We start from the raw sequence: 22,640 nt of genomic DNA on the forward strand, positions 1-22,640 counted from the left end.
TGTTCATTTGCATGCATAGTCACCTCTTGGGTCTTTATAACAGTCGTCCTCTAGACACACACGCGACACGCACACACGCGACACACACGACACACACAGCTTCTCCTCTCAGATAGGTGACAGGTTCATCAGAGCTATGGCACAAAGCATGAGCCCTACATTTCCCATCATATCTCTTTTAACTCTCTGGATTGGAGGTAAGAATAATCATTTACATCGATGATCAGTTATAAAATAGAAATGATTCTATCACAGTAATGTAGTATTATTATCAATAATACATTTATAAACCTACGGTGCTTTTTTCATTTGAGAATCCTTCTTTTCTGGGTCAAACAGGTTCTGTGGGGATCATCACAGTGGATCAGTCTCCTGCAGTCATCAATGCCCAGCCTCAGGACACTGTGCAGATTCTTTGTCGAGCCTCACAAGATATTGGCAATGATATAGAACTCTTCCAGTTTAAACCTGGACAAGCTCCCAAACTAGTGATTCATGATAGTTACGGTCGGCCCTCGAGCACTCCACAGAGGTTCAGTGGCCTTTTGAATGGGCCTCTGACCACCTTCACCATCAGTGGAGTGCAGCTGGAGGATGAAGCCGTGTACTACTGCCAGCAGAGTGAGGAGTTCCCGTTCACACAGTGAAATATCGCCGTACAAAAACCTCTGTGTACCTCCATGCTTCAGTGATCACTTCAGTCTTATTCTGAGCCTGCATACATAGCCCTCCCCCACAACACACACACATTACACTACACCATTTAGTTATTTGTTGTATGTAAATATTTTATTATTAGATATTTAACACATGTACTGTGACTCTTTGCATAGTACAACAAACACAACATAACTATGAAATGAAACTGTCATGTACAACCATTCAGAATGCATTTGCAGGGAAGGACAGCCATCATTGCCTGTAGCAAAGCTTAAGCAAGATTAAGTTGTATTCATAAAGCTTTAGGACAAAAGTTTGAGAAATGGGTGTTTCCTAAATTATAACTATATCAATTAAGAGAGTGTATAAAATAAATTAAAAGAAAAGAAACAGCTGTAGTCTAAAAAACAGATATTGGGATTGATCCCAAAGGTTGGCTATGTAATGTGGGTGTTGGTCTCGCCATCGATCTTAACCCAACTATCAGTGGGAAAAGGGACTCTAGAAAGAACTCTGGAAGTGGCTGGACATTAGCTTCCCAACACACAACTCCACCTGGCACCTGGGTCTGTCACACACACACTGGCAGCATACAGTCACAGTCACAGGCACTGGTTGCTTCACAGCTTCTGTGTCTTGGGTTCTGGGTCATGACGGTACAAAAATCACACACAAGCTGAAAAGCAGACTGTAGAAGTAGACACCCTAGAATATTTCTGATCATGCCTACAGCTAAGACCCCCCACAGAGCAGAGGTAACTGTCACTCATTTGCATGAGGTTTCACTTCCCACATCATTAAAAGCTGCTCTCTCTATTCGCACTTGATCATCACAACAACCTTTAGGCACGTACCTACATGACAAGTTGACATTTTTATAGCAATTTGACACTCCTACAACATGATTCACATATTTCAAATATTTTCTTTTGTGATCTTGTGCATCTCCGGTAAGTTTCAAAGCAAGTCTCTTTACTCTATGTTATGCTGTGGTCAGGTTATAACGTGCTCTGCTTTGGTGTGTGTGCTACTTCACGGTTCTGTTTGGCTCTGTAAGGCTTCCATCAGCCTGACTTATCTGTGATTCCTGCATTCTGTTATGTTGTCAGGTTCTCTGGGGATCGTCACAGTAGACCAGTCTCCTGCTGTCATCAATGCCCAACCCCAGGGCACTGTGAAGATTCTTTGTCGAGCCTCGGAGGACATTGGAAGTGACATGTCTCTCCACCAGTTCAAACCTGGGCAAGCTCCAAAAGGTCTAATGTACTACAGTACAATTAGGGTTTCAGGCACCCCAGAGCGTTTCAGTGGCTCTCTGAGTGGGGCTCTGACCACCTTCACCATCAGTGGAGTTCAGATAGAGGATGAGGCTGTCTATTACTGCCAGCAGAGCGATCAGTTCCCGCTCACACAGTGAAATATCACCGTACAAAAACCTCCTGCTCCTCTCTCTGCTTCACTAATCATTTTGCGTTCTGATAGTTTGCAGTTTCTCAATCAACATTTCTTGAGCCCCATAGAAATATTCGAGACAATTTAGACCTGCACTAAAAGCTGTTTCACCATGTTTAGCTCTGACAGTAGGTATTACCAACAGATTGTTCACTAGTGATCTGAGAGGTCTAGCAGGTGTGTATAACTGAAACATATATGAGAGGTAAGTTGGTCCTGTCCCCTTCAGTAATCTATAAACAAGCAGTAGGGCTTTAAGGTCAATTATGTGACTTACTGGAGGAGAGTGAGAAGACTTGAGTATTAGGATTAGTATTAAGGGTTAGTATTAGTGGATGGTTCTTTTCTTTTTGGTAAGATCTCTAGCTGTTACATTTTATACTGGCTGAGGCTGTTTGAAGCTGTTACAATACATTGTTGAATATTAAACCATTGTTTTCCAACCTGTTTGGCTTCTGACATCTAACAAAAAGCAGTGTGTAGTTGGGGACACATTTCAGATGTCTATGAGGGGAAATACTGATTTTCCCCTCTAAACTTCTCACATGATTTAATTTCAATAAATGTTCAAATATGCTAACATCTCACCATAAATCAAAGATTAGAGAAAAAGTCCAAAAATTGAAAATAGATTTTTGCATCAGAATTTAGTTTTTTCTTCTTTCCTCTCCCATTCATCATCTCACCCCATCTGATTTATCTGGTGTCCCTGAATATAAAACTGCATATAAAGTAGCTCAAACTAGCTCCACCTCCATCAGCTACAACAGTAACATGCTGCTTATACACTCATTCTACAGTATTTATAATCTAATTATGTCATTTATAATACATATATATATATAATATGTTAGTCAGACAGACTTTTACTTCAATACATTAACTACATTTTGCTAGGGGTTTTCATGCAGCTGTATTGGTAGTAAAGGATTTGAATACTTCCTCCACTACTGACTGGAACTTAATTACAGTCTATTGTGCTGTCCCTGTTATGTCCTTTCATCAACTGACATATAATATTAAGACACTTTCTCATGTCAGCACCATTTCTCAGAAATATTACAAATTATTGTTATTTGCCCAACATAATTGCACACAACTCTAAACCACTGTGATTTACTTCTGTTTTATTGACAAGTAGGTAACAGAAACAAAAAACAAGAAAAAAATGAAAAGCCCCAAAATGAAATACATTTAAAATTTGAAACCCCTGTTACATGAGATGAAAGATTGTGATTACATATGGAAAATATATTTTCTACATGGAATATGTCTAAAAAGCACATATGTGTTTGAAGCAGTAACACTACTGCCAGTGTAGACTCTACTGTGTAGACCATCATCATGAAGTCCTGTTTAGATGTTGTTCACACAAGAGCCAAATGAAGCGAGTGCAACAACATGCAAAGGGCCTATTAGTCACACCTTTCCAGATTTGATCTGATGCTGAAAGCTACTCCATCTCTCTTCTAAATCAGCTCTTTAAACTCCGTACAGGCTGTGTCTATAGGTCTCTTCAAAGAGCTGCACATTCATCGCCAACGTGTCTACAAAATGAGTTAAAGAAGGAAGATGAGCTGGTATCAGTCAGTGTAACATCTAACTTCACACTCCCAGACTATTACAAAACAAACAAACAAGGCTGACTTGAGTCAGTTTTATTGTTGCACAACGACACACAGCAACACACACATGCATATATTAGGTGGCGACACAGCACACACACACACACACAGGCCGAGGTTGCCGTGAATTGGACTTCTGCATTTTCCCATCCCGGACTGTCCTTCCTGCAGGACCCCGGGAGTAGCGGGCAGCCTTAGGCGCCCAGGGACCAAGTGAAGTGAACCGTCCATCTTGGTCAGAGACGGACAGGAGAGTGTTCTGTTCTTTTGCATGTTTTTCTGTTGGGGCTCTTAGTGGAGGAAACCCCTTGTGAACACGGGGAGAACATGCAAACTCCACACAGAAAGGCCCGGGAGAGGCCCACCTGAGCACTGAGGTCTGGAGCACTTAAAGCCCTACTGCCCCCCAGAGCCAACAGCACCCCATGCGGTAATCGAACACAGGACCTTCTTGCTGTGAGGCGGTAGTGCAAGCACCTGAGCCACCGTACCACACTACAGGGTATTACAGGGAGTGTCTGTGATGTAATATTATGAAGTGATCTACACATCAAGTTGGAGTAGAAGTAAAACACAACAAAATATCACTTTTAAACGATTGTACTGCAAGTGAAAGATGCCTTAGGTTGAAGTTAGTGAGCAAGTTTTCAGACTGTCTTTCCAGCCTTAGATACGGCATCACTGACACTCATTTGCATGTACATTCACCTCTTCTGTCTTAAAACCAGCCCTCCTCCACACAGACAATACAACAGCTCACAGCTCACAGCTCACACAGGTAGTGGATACACCAGAGCTACAGCATACCAAAATGAGTCCAGCATTTCAGATGATTTCTCTCATAACTCTTTGGATTAGAGGTAAGATTAATGTCATGAAACATAATAATATAAAAAATATAAATACAACACAAGTCCATATGAATCAGGCCGTAGGCCACTGCAGAAGGAACCACAGTGTACAATGTCCAAGAGTCCGCAGTATCCAAAAGTCCGCAAGCAAATTCCGTCAGCATCCACCACCGCACCACAGCTGCTCACGTTGGTCTGTCAATCACGCACACTCGCACGCACACAGAGAGAGAAATCGCCAGTATCTCCACAGGTAGCAATACACATTCACAGCAAACAGAAAGTAAATAACCAACACACGAAAAAGTAATAATATCAACCAAAAGTAAATCAACCCAAAGAAAATAGCTACTTGTGATAGTCCGTGCGGCTCTACTTTGTATATGTATATGTAGATATTATGTCATGTCCAGTTGTACCTTATGATCAATTGGTCTTACTTACTGAACAGATATTAATTCAGGTAAAACAGCATAAGGAGCTAAATAAGACATAGGATGCCTCCCAGGAGTGAAGAGAGGCATATGGAGCTAAATAAAATGTGCCCTGAAGCAGCCAGAAGTCGCAGATATGTACAGTTCAGTCCTCCACACAGCTAAATGTCTGAATGGTGAAGTTTTGTCAGATCACTGGGTGAAGAGACAGATTTGTTTATACCCCAGCTGACTTCCAGCAGACCTGTGACAGTTATTTGCATGCTATTTCTCCCCCTGCCTTTAAAGCAGTCTCACACCAAACCACAGAGAGACTCGTCAGGACTACAGCAAACAAAATGGGCTCAGCTGTTCAGATGATAGCTCTTTTAACTCTCTGGGCAACAGGTATGTCAGAATTTTGCTAATGTTCTGTGATTGTTTTTCATTTGCTGTAAAGCATTGTACACTTTAGTCGTTTTGAGGTTCACTGATCTTGCTTTCTCTTTTACACTACACATATCAGGTACTCTGGGGATCTACACAGTGGATCAGTCTCCTCTAGCTGTATCTGTCCAGCCAGAGGGAAATGTGAAGATTCTTTGTCAATTCTCACAGGATATTGGCAATTACATGAATCTTTACCAGTTAAAGCCAGGACAACCACCTAAACTACTAATTTACTACAGTACAACCCGTTTCTCTGGCACCCCGAGTCGTTTCAGTGGCTCATACACTGGTGCTGACCACACCTTCACCATCACTGGAGTCCAGATAGAGGATGAGGCCGAGTATCACTGTGGACACATTTACTCAGCACCGTTCACACAGTGGAATATCACCATACAAAAACCTCCCCTCCACTCCACACTTCACTGACCTCCTCAGGTTACTCATGCATGAGCCTCTATGAGCTTACAAACAATGGCAAACTGACACTCACTTACAGAGCAGTTCGTTTAGCCCCTTGAAGTCCATCATAATGCACAGTAACAGCCATCACAGGCAATGTGCAGCAGCCAGGCACTCAGACATTTCTGCCCCGGAATTCGTTACGGAGGATCATGGTCGGAAGGACCAACCGATTTTCAGCGCTTTCAGTGAGGAATGTTGAATATAAGGATGCAGGACTGTACTTCTGTGGAAAGCACTACTCCTCACTGGAGCACACTGATTTGGAGACGTACTAAATGTTCCTCCTCGTTTGTAGACCCCCAACTGGATGTAAAGTTTTATTTTATGAAGAGAGATTATATTTACGAAATTATAAATGGGATTATGTTGCCATCTGTGAGTGGACTACACCTTTGGCCATGGAGTCAAACTCGACTTTGGTGGAGGAGAAGACTGTGTTAAGAAGCAGGTAGGCAAAAACTTACTTTGTTGCCATAAATCACACAAAAACTACATCACACACCAACACCACAGAAAATGCAGATAAAGGTGCTGAATATGCATTTAAAGACGTTCAAGGTATTAATTTAAAGGTATCTTTTGTTAATCTACTTGTTAATCTACAGTTTCTCAGGTTACAGTTTACATAAATACAGTATGCATAATTCCTTCAGAATACCTACTCTAGATTCTGCAAGAACACATGAAGTGATGACATAAAAACTTGATCATTTTTACAAGCGAGTGTTTATAACAGCATGTGTGTTTCAGCATAGATATCTTAAGTGGCATAAATGTTGGGTGTGAGTGAACACAGCGAGGAGGTTTTTGTACGACGGATCCCACTACTTCTGTCACTGTGGTACATGTTTGGCCAAGGAACCAAACTGACAGTGAAAAGTAAGTGCTTCACTTCTCTCTGTGGTCTACCATTTGATAGTAACAAGATACACATAATATTGAACAATCTAATAACCTGAAATGTATCATAGATAGAATTAATTTTTTTTGCTTTTCAGTTTTTTGGGGATTTTGTAGTTCAGTGCAAGAAATTGAAAAGACTTATTGTATTCATTAAATCATGACATTGATGAAAATTGAGGAAAGATACTACTTTGACTGTTTTACTGGAAGATCTTCTGCTTAGTTTATCTATTAAAATCAGGTTCAAATGTGACTGAATTGTAATCCTAATGAAAATCGGTCCAATTGGTTGAAAACAGTACAAGTTAAAACACGCTGCTGTTAGACTTTCAGATGTGGAAGTATGTTTTTATTAATTCCAATCACATACATGTGTACTTGTTGGTGATATATTATCTATAATTAGTGCCAGCCACATTAGGTGTACTTGTTGGTGATATATTATCTGTTATTAGTGCCAGTCACATAATGTCTACTTGTTGGTGATCTATAAAATATTTGAAATGATTGTGATATAAGAATATATCTTGCGAATGATCTTGTGTTGGACGTATAATTGTCTGTCTTCATGCATGTAGTACAGTGGCTGAGAGGGAAGACTTCTTCATCATGCCATATGTATGTAGTTACATGAGGAAGATACGGCCAGGCTGCATTTTTGCACAGTACAGTAGACTATTCCTCTCTTTGATAGATCACTAATAGGAACAAAACTCTTTAGAAATGTCAAAATATCAAAAGGTAGTTTCTAAATGTTTGGTTTCTTAACGGGTAGAGCACCGTAATATGTAGAAGTGATTGGTTTTATGACCAGGGAGCAGAAATGCTGATAAAGATGTATACCTGGGTTATACGGTAAATCGCCTTGGATAACAACATGGGCTAAAGGAATACATGTCAATGTAACTAATAATTGCGGTTTTTGTGTCTAATTGCTTTAAGGTCGCGACCTCTCCTCTCCTGAAGTCAAGATCCTTCGTCCAACCAAGACGGAGGCTTCTCCCAGTGTCCCAACATCACTGGTTTGTGTGGTCAGCAAATTCTACCCTGACCACGTGACTGTGAGCTGGCTGGTGGACGGACAGGTGGCCAAAGGGGACAAACAGGACAGCCAGTCGGTGCGTGCGTCTGACAAGACCTACAGCATGAGCAGCACCCTGTGGCTCCCGCAGGCTGACTGGGAGGCCGCCAAGAGCTTCACCTGTCAGGTCCAACATGAGAGCCTGAAGGACCCTGCTACCAACACACTCAGCAAGAGCCAGTGTGAGTAGCCAGGAGTCCAGAGCCCAGAGCCAGTCCAACACACACACACACACACACACACACACACACACACACACACACACACACACACACACACACACACACACACACACACACACACACAAACACAAACACACAAACACACACACACACAGTCATTGAAACCTGCAGCTGCCAACGCTCGTTGTATCACTTCTGCTTTCAGTCCACTTTAGCAAATGTATTTACTCTTCCTGTTGCTACAAACTGTCAAAGACAGAGTACATGTCTGTTGAATTACATGTGAATCACTTCAAACCAAGTGGATTGTAAACTCAATAAAACGTCCTTAGCAGCAATGTCTCTGTTGTCTGCCTTACGTACAGCTTTATGTGCACTGTTCTGGCTTTAAATATCCTAAAATAATAAACATATGTTTCAAATCACTTCTTTGTCATTTTGATTATTTTATCATGTCACTAGCTGTCTGACTTCTGTTTCTTTAGTCTGTTTCGCACAATTATGTACACTGACCTTATGGACCTTCCTGTACATACAGTACAGGCCGAGTTTATTTAATAATTTAATTAGAGATGAGGATGTGGTGTTCAGTATAAACATTTATTCATCAATGAATTAAATATTTAACACAAATTTTGTTAAGGAGTTCCTGAATTGCATTTCCTTACAATCAGATGTGTGTGTCTGTATGTTTACTGAAGAAATGTATTAAATATTAAGGACATTTTAATTTTTTTAATCAAGCGAACAGATGTATTTAATTCAAATCAAGTTTGAAAGGATTCAAAAGGTGCCACTAATTTGACACTTTCATTTGGTCCATGTGCACACTTATACAAAATCACAAGTACTGTCACCTTGGAAAACCCCACTTATGAACTATTTATCTTTCTGATCAATACCTTAGAATTGTAAATGTAATTAAAGTCTATAGTCTGCAGACTATAAACTACATCTTCAACTTTTTATCAACTTCAGCACAAACGCTCCTGTTTCATGAAGGTAATTCACATAATTGATAACTTCCAAGAGAACCCATAAATAATGATATGATTAATGTGCACTGTTCTGGCTTTAAATATCCTAAAATAATAAAGATATGTTTCAAATCACTTCTTTGTCATTTTGATTATTTTATCATGTCAATAGCTGTCTGACTTCTGTTTCTTTAATCTGTTTCGCACAATTATGTACACTGACCTTATGGACCTTCCTGTACATACAGTACAGGCAGAGTTTAATGAATCATTAAATTAGAGATGAGGATGTGGTGTTCAGTATAAACATTTATTCATAACTGAATTAAATATTAAAAACATCATTTTTTAAGGAGTTCCTGATTTTCATTTCCTTACAATACAATTTGTGTGTCTTTAAGTTTACTGAAGAAATGTAGTAAATATTAAGGATTTTTTTTTTATCAAGCTAACAGATACATTTAATTCAAATCAAATTTGCGTAATATTGCTGCAATCCTGAATTCCACAGATGAACGGATTCAGAAGGTGCCACTAATTCGACACTTTCATTTGGTCCTTATGCACATTTACAACATCACAAGTACTGGCACCTTGATTCACATCAGTGATAACTTCCAAGAGAGCCCATGAATAATTATAAAATAGGATTATAGAATAAATATCTTGATTGAGGTTCCCTTCCTTTTAAACACAATACTATATAACATAAACTCATAACACATTGCACCATAATAAAACTTACTTTCACAGATAGTGTTGCATAAACAGATAGTTAACCAACATAATCCACAAGCAGCAAAGCTCTTTTTCCTGGTAAAATGACAAACTGTGTCTGGCCAGACACACACGTTACAACACTGCCCCCTTGTGTTCATATGGTAGAGATTTCAGCTTACTTACTAATTGATCTAACTCTGGCACGCATTAACCACAGTCAGCTACATGTATGACATTTGAATATAATATTATACCTTTGGCCATGGAAGTAAACTCTTGACTTTGGTGGAGGAGAAGACTGGGTTAAGATGCAGGTAGGCAAAAACGTACTTTGTTGCCATAAATCACACAAAAACTACATCACACACCAACACCACAGAAAATGTAAATAAAGGTGCAGAATATGCACGCATTAACCACAGTCAGCTACATGTATGACATTTGAATATAATATTATTCTAAATATTGAGAAAAACATATGGTCAAATACCAAAACCTCTCTGGATCATTAATCCTTTACAAAAAGATATCAATATTGTGTGTCATATGTCTTTGCATCTTCTACTTTACTCATACACATTTCCTCATAAAACTATGCGTGTCGGTGTGCTGTTCGCCCCGTCGGGATTTATTTTTGGATAATGACCGACGGACAATACATTTAGAAGAAGGTAGTTTGTTGTATAACATTTAAACTACAAGGCCATCTCCAGTGTTAAGTCCATAGAGTGCTGGGTGGTCTGTAGTTGTTTCTGATGCCATCCAGTCTCTAAAGTCAAGCAGCCCTGCCTATGTAGTGGTTGGTAATGAAAGGTTCCTTCCTGTGTCAGGTGGTCTGCAGCAGGCGTCTGCAGCGTGACAGCAGCTCATGGTCGGGCAGGTGCAGGTTAAATTCCAGCGCCACCAGCACAGGAAACTCAAATGCCAGCAACTCCCTCCTGCTCAGCCTCAGATGCTCCTCTAGCCTAGGGCACATACAGTGTGAGGGATACTCAGCATTATAAACATACACACACACACACACACACACACACACACACACACACACACTCACACACACACACATACACACATACAAAACATACACATTCCAATTACTTTAAATCTTGATGAGTAAGAAATAAGAGAGAGGTCGGAGGATTGTGAATTCTACCATTTTCTTGAGTGTTCTACCATGCTCTTAAAAGGAACCGCCTCACACGAAACGCCTGAAGTGTGTGCTGAATTGGACTAAATGTTTCATGTAATTATCTACAAATTTGCATTACACCCACACGAACATAACTGTTTATTATTATTATTCAATTCCCATGGTGTTGACAAGGACTCTTCATTCTACTGCTCAATTAAATCAATTGTCACTACTGCTATCCCGGTTGGTGCAATTCTTTGGGATTTGTCATTAGGGATTTTTATGCGACCTCTACAACAATCACACACTATCACATGGGTACTCACATCGATCAGCTGTCTTACCTCAAACCTTTTGAGGTCACTGCCGATCTTGGCAGCCTGAGCCAGGAGGATGCAGGCACCCGCACAGAGTTTGCGGTTCTGCTTGTCCACTCTGCCTCTGAGGGCCAGCTTTTCAAAGTACACGAAGGCCATGGCCACTGTAGGCTCCTCATATCCACAGTCCTCTTGAGCCACCTTATGGATATCTTTCTTCAGACTGTGAAGGCAGAGAGAAAAACAATATTCTGACCGATCAGAAATTAGGCAGTCGTCAACATTCTAACAATATTATAGCATATTCAAGCACCTCCGGATTTTGCTGAGGGTCAATCCAATGTGTGGAAACTTCTCCCTGAAAGTTTCATTCATATCTCCCTTCAGATCACTGGGTTTGGTATACTCAATGACAGTAGTCTGAGGGAAGAGGGGGGAAGACAGATTGGCATTGTTTGATTGCTGTGCTTCCTTCATCATTTTCAGTCTAGGCTCATTGTACAACAGACAACATACCATGTAAGAACAGAAGACAAGCACACGTTTGTGTTTGCCACATGGCCACTGGGGATCATCCAAGAGGTTGGGGTCATAGTCCCTGCAGTCTCTACTCTCAGCTCCTGCTAAATGAATGAGCACAACATAAACAGAAGGCTCCTGCTCATATGCATGTGCTTCCACTGTGTATTTGGATCCAGTTAATGGTGTAAACACATTCAGAAAATATAATTTGTCTCCATTTAAGACTAATATGCAAAAATATGCCAGAACACTAGATAATATGTCAAAATCCATGCCCTTAAAATCAGACTGCTCTTAACAGGACTTTGTAAGAGGCTAGGTAATGCTTCTCTCACCTGTGTGAGTGAATACTCATGTAATTCTGACCGTACTGAGTAAGCTCCTCACCTGTCTTCCCCTTACAGTGGGGCCTGACGCTCTTGATTGGGTGGAAACCACAGGAGGAGGGTAGAAGGGCCCTGTGGAGCTCTGATGCTTGACGGGACAGTGTCTGCTCAGGTCATGAGTGGGGTACAACAGCTGGGTGTATGGAAACTGTCTGGAGGGATACATCAAACACAAGCACAATTGCGCCCTCATGGACTGCACTCTAACACTCTACCCTGCAACTATTGATGCCCCTCAATGTATATATACATTGCTTTTTTAATTGACAGGGATATTTATTTATCTATTTATTAATTGTTATTTATTATTATTTTGCTGTGGCAGTTAATGTCCACAGCAACTTAAGTTTTTAGCTGTCTGATGCTGCCTCGTCTGTCTTTTTTTTAAACTTTGAACTCTAGTCCGATTTCATATCCATGAGCTTCGGTACATTTCAGAATTCACCTAGTCGCGGACGATAGGTGCTAGGTGCTAGGACTATAACTGCATATTGTCAATTTTATTTACTCTAGTCTCTGTTTAACTTAGTTTCATTAGTTTCTTACTATTTACTTAGGCATCATGATAGCCGTATGTGTAGCCCCACACTTATATGTAGCTCTTTTTTTCTCTGTGTATGGAGATATGCACATGTATAGGCCTACAGACAGAGTTAGTGCACCAAAGATTTGAATTGAGAGTAGTCACACCATCAAACACAACCATCTATCACCGTGGAATATTTATGTTATATGAATGTTGTCTGAATTGACTGAAATGTATGTATTTCACTATATGTGCCTTATAAATTATTGAATTTGGAAACACTTTATATGAGAAATGTGTATTCCGTGGTATTGTAATGTATTGCTGTCAGCCTATGCATTTGAGTATCAATAGCCTACAATTAGAAATTTAAAAAATAAACTACTGTTCTTCAGTAAGTAAGTAATTCTTGTAAGTAAGTAAGACTTTATTTATTTTAGCACATTTCGTACAAGAGTTGCAGTTCAAAGTGCTTTACATAAAATCAATAAAAGCAAGCAGCAAGAGTAATACATGGAGTAAAAAAAAAAGTTTAAAAAGAAATGATCAACATCGTATCAGAACCTTAAGGCCTTTCAACTGCTTGGAAGAGCTGTAGGCTACTAACTGGTTTGTTGGATTTATCAATTTATCCTCATTCCTCATCATACCGTAACTAACAAAGGTCGAAATACGTTGTAGTGAAATCCTAACTGTCCACAAGGTGGTGATGTGCAACATCTTATTTCCCCTCAGCACTGCAGCTTACCTCAGCAGAGTGACAGACAAATCACTTTGTTGATTCTGCAAAAGTTCACAACATAAATCTCTTTTACCTTTAGACAATTGATTGTGGTTTGGCTACTCCTGCGAATTAAAATGGTCTGCCACGTTAGAGACTGAATCAGTTGTAATGTTTATCTCCCCATTTACCCCAAATTAATTGTGATTATTGTAGAACTTGTTGACGTTAAATCAGTTAAATAGTTCAGACTAGTCACCAAACTCAAACACACTGTACTTATTTGTATTTTAAAGTATGCTCTGTGCATGTATAGTAGTAACAGTATCTCTCTCACGCACACACACACACACACACACACACACACACACACACATGTAAAGTCACTCACCCGTAGCGAGTGCGTTTCAGACACCTGCAGCTGCACTGCTCCTCTGCTCCTCTGTGGCGGATCTGAGAGGCCTCGGGGGAACTTGCCTTGATTTGCATGGACAGAGATAGCAGCTCCGCAGAGTAATGACTCGCTGAAAATCTCAGTGGGGGATGTTTCTGTAAGAACGAAACTGCAACACGCATTCAAATTTAACCGAAAAACAGGCACAGGATACTTCTTTGTCATAATACTGACTAGAAATTTACATACTTCATAAATGTGTTAATGTTTTATATATTCAATACAGTTTTATTTATATACATTCATTCTAGATGTCTCCTATCCTGTAGCCTGAATAAATCACGTGATCCATCAAATACGTCAAATCGTTTTGTAACTGTTTATATTTTCTGTTTGTCAGAACTAATCCGCCATGTTGTTTTACTTGAACAGTCCTTGTAGCTTATGCACCATTAGTGACTGAATTTAATTACTGACTGAATGATTTTTTTATCATTGTGGCCTGAGAAACTATATAGCAGAAATGCATATTCTTATTGAACTCTATTTCCAGATAGGTTTGTTCATTTTTACAAGAGTTGATAACATGTTGATATGTGCATTAATACATTACAGGTATCAATAAAAACAACTAAAAAGAAAACACTGATTACAAATCAAATTCAAATGGATGGGTCATCAGTGGACTAATGATGGACGGAGAGTGCTATTGCCTAAAATGAGTAGGATAAGATGACGATGAGGAAGAAGAGGAAGACAATGATGAAGATAATGATGATGATGAGTCCTCAGTGGACTGAGTGCTATATCCTAAATGTGTAAGATAAGATGAAGTTGATAATATATAACTACCATCTCTGCTCAGGAATGGTACTAATGTAAAGGCACCAGCTGATCCTGGCTTGACTTTCTCAAAAAGCAGGTGGCCAGACAGTGAATTTACTGAGATGGGGACTCATGTACATGTGTTTCTTCTTATTTCATGAGTTGTTCAAGGTCCTTTTCATGTCATCAAATACACAGTCTGTAGCCCAATGTCTCATGGTGTTAGTGTTGCACACTGTATTCTTCCCTCTCTGGATTGATGGTAAGTTTAGTTATCAATAATTGGTATCAGTCCGCATATCACACTGAATTATGAACAGTATTTTCACAACTTTTAAAATGTCTCTAAACACTCTTATTGTGTATAAGCTACTGGATGACCTAAATTTCCTTCGGGATTAATAAAGTATCCATCTATCTATCTATCTATCTCTCTGTCCACACTTTAGGGATTGTCATAGTATATCAGTCTCCTGTCATCTCCGTCCAGCTTTAGGACACTGTGAAGATTTTCTGCAAAGCGTCTCAAGTCATTGACTATAATATGGAGCTGTACCAAAAACACATGCCCCTTTTAATCACGTCAGTTTGCCCATGAGTGAGTTGTGTGTGTCCCACAGCTGCAGCAACACTATCCAACATGATTCAGAATTGTGTGGTACCAACACAAGAACTGTGTGGTTCCAACACAAGAACTGATCGTATTGATGTATGTCATACTGACTCCCTCCCACCTGCCCATAATTGCTTCCTCTGTTCAGAGTGAAAAGTGATTCATTGTCCATAAATCTATCTATCTTCTATGATTTAATCATAAACCACAATTCGTTCATTACATATAATGTTTCGATTATTTTATTACTTGTAAATTTGGGTTTAAATATTTTGTATATAATTTTACTAAACACCTGCTTGCCATATTTCCCATGTTATTGCCTCACACCGTGTTACAATGTAAATACCCTACTAATAATACAAATTCAAAGTCAAATTTTGCTTTATTGGATATTTACTCAAAGAAGATCCAGTTCTGCAAAACATGTGTTTTGAATAAACACTAAATGAAGGAAGTAGAAAGAAAGAAAATATGAGCCCATGGACAATGAAGGCAACAGCTGTACTTTTGCAGGACATTATCAAAGATTTACTGGAATAGTTGCATGTTATAGCTATAACGACAATAAAAAAAATGAAAATTCACAAAGACAGTGGAAGAAATATATGATTCACTTTCTTCCATGCACTTTATTCTGAAACCCAAAAGTTAACATGGAAACAAAGTTAGTGGGAGAGAAATCTCTTCCAGTCATTTGCATACATGTTCACCTCCTGTCTTTAAAAACAGTTCTCTTCTACAAACGCAATACAGCTGCTCTTCACTAGAAAAACAACTGGTATATTTGTAAGACATGGCATACCAAATTAATCTAACATTTCTGATGGTATCTCTCCTAAATCTTTGGATTAAAGGTGAGTGTAGGCCTTTGTGATGTTTGATTGATCATCACTTTTTAAATTTATCGGCATGTCAAAATAAATACTCACATTAGATTCCTCAATTCTCTCCTGTAACATTCATCTATCAGGTTCTGTGGGGATCATCACAGTAGACCAGTCTCCTGCTGTCATCAATGCCCAACCTCAGAACACTGTGAAGATTCTTTATGATCGACATGCTTATTGTTAACCATTCCTGCCATTGGTTCCAATGCAGAACATTTTGAAATAAAAAAGAGATTTGTATGTCCCACACCCATCATCTCACATTATTGTTCATTTTTATTTCAATTTGATATGGTGATCATATTGGTTACCTCCATGTCCCTGACTATTAGGTTTATAATGTGCATTCAAACACTTTTAATATGTATCCTTATTTTTCAAGTACATAACATTCCCTCAGACTTAACACGTTGAATTACTTCTCTGTATTCGTCCACACTAGAGTCATTTGATGGCATGATGTTCATTTGCATGCATAGTCACCTCTTGGGTCTTTATAACAGTCCTCCTCTACACACACACACGATACGCACACACGCGACACACACGACACACACACACACACACACAGCTTCTCCTCTCAGATAGGTGACAGGTTCATCAGAGCAATGGCACAAAGCATGAGCCCTACATTTCCCATCATATCTCTTTTAACTCTCTGGATTGGAGGTAAGAATAATCATTTACATCGATGATCAGTTATAAAATACAAATGATTCTATCACAGTAATGTAGTATTATTATCAATAATACATTTTTAAACCTAAGGTGCTTTTTTCATTTGAGAATCCTTCTTTTCTGGGTCAACCAGGCTCTGTGGGGATCATCACAGTGGATCAGTCTCCTTCAGTCATCAATGCCCAGCCTCAGGACACTGAGCAGATTCTTTGTCGAGCCTCACAAGATATTGGATATGACATGTCTCTTCACCAGTTCAAACATGGCAAAGCTCCAAAAGGTTTAATGTACTACAGTACAAATAGGGTTTCAGGCACCCCAGAGCGTTTCAGTGGCTCTGTGAGTGGGGCTCTGACCACCTTCACCATCAGTGGAGTTCAGATAGAAGATGAGGCTGTCTATTACTGCCAGCAGAGCGATCAGCGCCCGATCACACAGTGAAATATCACCGTACAAAAACCTCCTGCTCCTCTCTCTGCTTCACTGACCATGACAGTTTACCCATGAGTGAAGCACATACAGCTGCACAAAAACCAACCCAGCATTACTCAGAAATATTCAGCAGGAAAACTACAAAATGAAATAATATGATCGACATGCTTATTGTTAACCATTCCTGCCATTGGTTCCAATGCAGAACATTTTGAAATAAAAAAAAAGTTTTGTATGTCCCACACACATCATCTCACATCATTGTTCATGTTTATTTCAATGAGATATGGTGATCATATTGGTTACCTCCATGTCCCTGATTATTAGGTTTATAATGTGCATTCAAACACTTTTAATATGTATCCTTACTTTTCCAAGTACATAACATGTGGATGAGGAAATGGACAGAAAAATCATATCACCTCATAATATCACGAACACACGCATGTGTGGAGCAAAAATCCAACACCTGTTAAATGTGTGTGAGATGCTGTCTGAATCATTTGTCTGCAGTCTGAAGAATCAATAACCTCTAATACATCATTATTAATATGTTGAATGACTTCTCTGTATTCGTTCATACTAAAGTTATTTGATGACATGATGTTCATTTGCATGCATATTCACCTCTTGGGTCTTTATAACAGTCGTCCTCTACACACACACACGACACGCACACACACGACACTCACACTCACACACTCACACAGCTTCTCCTCTCAGATAGGTGACAGGTTCATCAGAGCTATGGCACAGAACATGAGCCCTACATTTCCCATCATATCTCTTTTAACTCTCTGGAATGGAGGTAAGAATAATCATTTACATCGATGATCAGTTATAAAATAGAAATTATTCTATCACAGTAATGTAGTATTATTATCAATAATACATTTTTAAACCTACGGTGCTTTTTTCATTTGAGAATCCTTCTTTTCTGGGTCAACCAGGTTCTGTGGGGATCATCACAGTGGATCAGTCTCCTGCAGTCATCAATGCCCAGCCTCAGGACACTGTGCAGATTCTTTGTCGAGCCTCACAAGATATGGGCAATGATATGGAGCTGTACCAGTTTAAACCTGGACAACCACCGAAACACCTCATTCATGACAGTACCACCCGGATGTCAGGCACCCCAGAGCGTTTCAGTGGCTCCTACACTGGGGCTCTGACCACCTTCACCATCAGTGGAGTGCAGCTGGAGGATGAAGCCGTGTACTACTGCCAGCAGAGTGAAGAGTATCCCGTTCACACAGTGAAATATCACCGTACAAAAATGTCTCGGTTACTTAAGCAGGGACCAGATATAACAGAATGGTACATGACGTCAGTCATGGGCCCAAATCGAAGCATTTATCCATTCACGCCTGAAAGGCTGCGATTCGTCCGCGCTCCCTCCTGAGCCCGCCCCCTCAGGAGCCTATAAATCCAGGAGCGCGACACGGAAATATCCTTGGAAAGAAAACTGAGCGTAGAAGTATCAAACCAAGGCAACACTGTACACGCTAAACTTGTTATATCTGGTCCCTGCTTAAGGAACCGAGGTTACGTAAGTAACCGAGACGTTCCTTATCGCAGTTGACTGCGATATAACAGAATGGGACCGTATACATTCCCGCGTGATAGTACAGTGGCAGCCAATCACACACACCAACTTTATACATTGCTTTTGCCCTCCTAGAGGTTCATACAGCAGCTGGTGGTGAACATTATAGGGCATCCTCTAACATAGGCGGCAGGGATCAGTGATCCCACGCCCGTAGGAAACAACCCTGGGATGGTTCATGTGCAACATAACACGTAGACACTAATGAACACATACATTATTATATCGATCTCAGGCCCGGGGATTCAAAGATCGCCTGCCTGTAGAACGCCTTGTAAAAAACTAGGTTCCGCCACATCTAACATATAGAATCTAATGAAAGTGTGGCGAGAACTCCAGCTTGCAGCTTTACAAATATCTTCCACTGAGACTCCTTTCAGAAAGGCCCAGGAAGAAGAGACCCCCCGCGTAGAGTGCGCATGCAACTTCTCCGGGGGATCTAAAGACAAACTCTTATAAGACAACACGATAGCCTCTACTATCCAACGGGAGAGGCTCGGTTTTGATAGAGGTCTGCCTTTTGCACGTGCACCAAGCACACAAATAGCTGACCTGATTGTCTGAATGCCCCAGTGCGCTCTACATAACAGTGGAGAGCGCGTACTGGACAAAGCTTATTCAAACGTTCCTCCTCTGCTGACGCAAAAGGAGGAGGCGAGAAAACTGCTAGTTCAATCACCTGATTGCGGAATGGGGTTGCCACCACTTTAGGTGTGTAAGCAGCATTAGGTCGCATAACCACTCTGTCTCCAGCGATCGAGAACTGAAGGCACGATGGGCTGACGGACAGAGCTTGCATGTCACCAACGCGCTTTGCTGACGTCAATGCCAGTAACAGCGCGGTCTTTAAAGAGACAAACTTTATGTCCACCGTCTCCAGGGGCTCAAACGGAGGCCCTGTGAGAGCACGTAACACAACCAGCAGATCCCATGAGGGTATGAGGTGTCTATCAGGCACCCTGAGCCGTCTCACCCCCGCCATAAAGTGTGACGCTAGCGGGTGACTGCCAGGGGAACTGCCATTAATGCCTGCATGGCAGGCTGAAATGGCTGCCAGGTACACTTTGAGAGTGGAAGCCGCCTTCCCCTCATCAAACAACTGCTGTAGGAATTCCAGTATGACGCCCAGCGCGCAGTTAACGGGGTCGTGCTGACGCGCAGCGCACCATCGTTCAAAACTGCGCCACTTTAGCGTATACAGAGCCCGTGTCGACACCGCTCGGGCACTCTGTATCGTGGCTACCACCGCGTCTGATAAGGCTGACGCTATGAGCCTGCACCTCTCAGGAGCCAGGCTCTGAGACGCCACCACTCCAGATGGGGGTGCCACACTGTCCTGTGCGCCTGTGTTAGGAGGTCTCTCCACAGAGGCAGCTCCCAGGGCTGTTGCACTGACATATTGATTAGGTCGGCTGCCCATGGCTGGTTGGGCCAGTGGGGGGCTATCAATAGCAATTCTCTGCCCTCGTCCGCTACTCTGCTCAGCACCTGCTGGAGGAGCGGAATCGGGGGAAAAGCATATAGGCGCAGGTTCGGCCACTGGTGGCCCAGCGCGTCTATGCCGAGTGGGGGGTTGTCGCCCCTAGCAAGAACCAAAGAGGGCAGCAGGTGTTCTGCCTGCTCGCAAACAGGTCCACCTGCGCTCTGAAAAAACGCAGCCAGATCTGCTCTATCACCTGAGGGTGTAGACACCAATCTGCTGCTTGAGGGTCGCCCCTCAACAACAGGTCCGCCCCGTAGTTGAGGTGACCTGGAATATGAACTGCCCTGACGGGGAGCGCACGCGTAGCAGTGACGGGGAGCGCACTCCGCCTTGGCGGTTTATATACGCCAACGCCGAAGTGTTGTCCGTCCTTACCAACACATGCTGACCACTCAATCTGGGCAGAAAGTGTCGCAGTGCCAGGACCACCGTTCGCAGTTCTAGCACATTTATATGTGACGCAGCCTCTGTCGCCGACCAGAGACCGTTCACGCCTCTCCCCTCGCAGACCGCTCCCCACCCTCTGGTGGAGGCGTCTGTGGTTACCACTATGCGGCGCGTCACTATGCCCATAGTGCCTGACGCCGCGAGGAACCAGGGGGTTCTCCAGATTGCCAGGGTTTTCCTCCATCTGGAGGACACCGTTATTCTGCGGTATTTGTCTTTGACTAAGTTGAGTCTCAGAGACAGATACCACATTTGGAAAGGCCGCATGCGCAACATCCCCAGCGGGAGAGCGATCGCGGCCGATGCCATCATTCCCAACAGGCGTTGGCAGCACAGCGACGGGACTGACTGTCCTAATGCACGCATGATCGGATGGCATTTATTCGGTCTTGAGACAACCTGACCTCCATGGAGGTGGAGTCTAGAACCATGCCTAGGAAATGCGTGGTCTGGCTTGGGCACAGAACGCTTTTTTCCTTGTTTATTACAAAGCCCAGCCGATGCAGGTGTGCCACCACTAGATGGCAGTCTTGCACCGCTGCTGCTCTTGAATGAGCACAAACTAACCAATCGTCCAAATAATTGAATAAGCGCAGTCCGCGTAGTCGTAATGGGCCGATGGCTGCTTCCACGCACTTTGTGAAAACCCTCAGTGCCAAAGCTAGGCCGAACGGGAGTGCGTGGAACTGGTATGCTATTCCTCCGAACGCAAACCTCAGAAATCTTCGATGTCTGTGGTGGATCGAGACGTGGAAATACGCATCTTTTAAGTCTATCGTGATGAACCAATCGTTTGGTCTTATGAACTGCACTAGCCGGCGGGGGGTCAGCATTCTGAACTTCAGCGGCATGAGTGCTTTGTTCAACACACGTAGATCTAATATTGGCCGATAGTTCCCGTCCTTTTTGGGGACCAGGAAATAACGGCTGTAGAAGCCTGAAGCTGCCTCCTCTGGAGGCACTATACCTATCGCTTCTTTTCGGAGCAGGGAGTCTATCTCTTTCCGTAGTAAATGAGACTGCCCCTTCTGCACCACTGATTGGATCACTCCGCCGAATGGCGGAGGGGGACGGGCGAATTGCAGCTCGTACCCCTTTGTGATCGTTCTCAGCACCCATGGTGACACTGCGCATGCGCGCCAGGCTGGGCTTTGAGTTGAATTGGCCGGGAACTAACCCGCTCATGGTCAATGAGTCTAAGCCTAGATCTGCGCCCGCTCCGCCTAGGGAGGGGGACGAGATCTGGGGTTGCCCCCTCATGGTTTTGAAAAAAAATGAGGGGTGAGAGTGCACTGTGTGCACCGCGGGGGGAGTCGCACAAGCATGCCGTTGCACTGCGCCTACTGGGGCAGGGGCTGAGACATTTGAGTGTGGTGCTTGTGAGAACCTGCTTACCGTGCTTGACATGATTTTTGCATGAGAGCAACAGGCGGATTTCTGTGGAGGCGGTGGGGGCTCCACCGCTCCCCCCTGTGTTTGTGTCGGGCAACTGTCAACATCAAGTGGCCGGAGGCTTGCCCTTGCCCTTCCCGCGGCGAGCAGCATGCTGCTGCGGGGCTTGGGCTGCGCCCTGGGTCGGGCGCGCAGCTGGCTGCTGCTGTGCCGCAGGCTGAGCGGCAGGGCGGAAGGGGTGCTTTTGCCAGCCTCTCCTGGTGGGCATCTTAGCCGGGGGGGCTGGCGAGCGGAACCCGCTACGTTTCTGGCCCGGGGTGGGCGTAGTGTGTCCTGAGGAGGACTGCTCGCCCGACCCGCTAGAGCGAGGCATCCAAGCCTGGAATGCCTCCCTGCTCTTCTGTTGCTCCTCGAACTTGGCAGCCATAGTCTCGACTGCCTCGCCAAACACGCCCTGGACACTGACCAGGGCGTTGAGGAGTGGTGCCTTTTCCCTG

General features: G+C 42.5%; 2 protein-coding genes and 3 gene segments (V, D, J or C); 4 read left to right on the plus strand and 1 right to left on the minus strand.

Annotated features, from left to right (window-relative positions):
* The first annotated feature begins 70 nt into the window (after nucleotides 1-70).
* Nucleotides 71-1,041, plus strand: LOC116222513. The segment is given in 2 exon segments: nucleotides 71-197; nucleotides 340-1,041. Coding segments are annotated over 2 exon segments (369 nt in total).
* A 254-nt stretch (nucleotides 1,042-1,295) lies between these two features.
* Nucleotides 1,296-2,612, plus strand: LOC116222378. The segment is given in 2 exon segments: nucleotides 1,296-1,610; nucleotides 1,770-2,612. Coding segments are annotated over 2 exon segments (357 nt in total).
* A 3,276-nt stretch (nucleotides 2,613-5,888) lies between these two features.
* LOC116222377 lies at nucleotides 5,889-8,178 on the plus strand. The segment is given in 3 exon segments: nucleotides 5,889-6,364; nucleotides 6,667-6,795; nucleotides 7,762-8,178. Coding segments are annotated over 2 exon segments (435 nt in total).
* A 2,427-nt stretch (nucleotides 8,179-10,605) lies between these two features.
* On the minus strand, nucleotides 10,606-12,004 carry LOC116222514 (CDK5 and ABL1 enzyme substrate 1-like). The gene is made up of 3 exons (XM_042709218.1): nucleotides 11,542-12,004; nucleotides 11,263-11,451; nucleotides 10,606-10,744 (listed from the first exon to the last, which is right to left on the minus strand). The coding sequence occupies exons 1-3, from the start codon at nucleotides 11,745-11,747 to the stop codon at nucleotides 10,606-10,608; spliced, it is 534 nt and encodes a 177-aa protein (XP_042565152.1). The 5' UTR covers nucleotides 11,748-12,004.
* Nucleotides 12,005-16,639: 4,635 nt separating this feature from the next.
* Nucleotides 16,640-21,154, plus strand: LOC116222515. Its single transcript, XM_031576923.1, has 3 exons — nucleotides 16,640-16,774; nucleotides 18,166-18,470; nucleotides 20,837-21,154. Exons 1-3 carry the CDS (start codon nucleotides 16,714-16,716, stop codon nucleotides 21,152-21,154), a joined length of 684 nt encoding a protein of 227 aa, XP_031432783.1. The 5' UTR covers nucleotides 16,640-16,713.
* The last annotated feature ends 1,486 nt before the right edge of the window (nucleotides 21,155-22,640 follow it).

The sequence above is a fragment of the Clupea harengus genome, chromosome 11, assembly GCF_900700415.2.
Source record: "Clupea harengus chromosome 11, Ch_v2.0.2, whole genome shotgun sequence".
Classification (NCBI taxonomy): Eukaryota; Metazoa; Chordata; class Actinopteri; order Clupeiformes; family Clupeidae; genus Clupea; species Clupea harengus.

Excerpts from the sequence above, each read along its gene's own strand:
- LOC116222515 (XM_031576923.1), top strand. The coding sequence starts at position 16,714 with ATGGCACAAAGCATGAGCCCTACATTTCCCATCATATCTCTTTTAACT. Across the intron at positions 16,775-18,165 it reads TTTAACTCTCTGGATTGGAG|GTTCTGTGGGGATCATCACA; the intron begins GTAAGAATAATC and ends TGGGTCAACCAG. Across the intron at positions 18,471-20,836 it reads AAGAGTATCCCGTTCACACA|GCGTCTGTGGTTACCACTAT; the intron begins GTGAAATATCAC and ends CCTCTGGTGGAG.
- LOC116222514 (XM_042709218.1), bottom strand. The coding sequence starts at position 11,747 with ATGGTATGTTGTCTGTTGTACAATGAGCCTAGACTGAAAATGATGAAG. Across the intron at positions 11,452-11,541 it reads ACCCTCAGCAAAATCCGGAG|TCTGAAGAAAGATATCCATA; the intron begins GTGCTTGAATAT and ends CTGCCTTCACAG. Across the intron at positions 10,745-11,262 it reads ATCGGCAGTGACCTCAAAAG|GCTAGAGGAGCATCTGAGGC; the intron begins GTTTGAGGTAAG and ends TATGTGCCCTAG.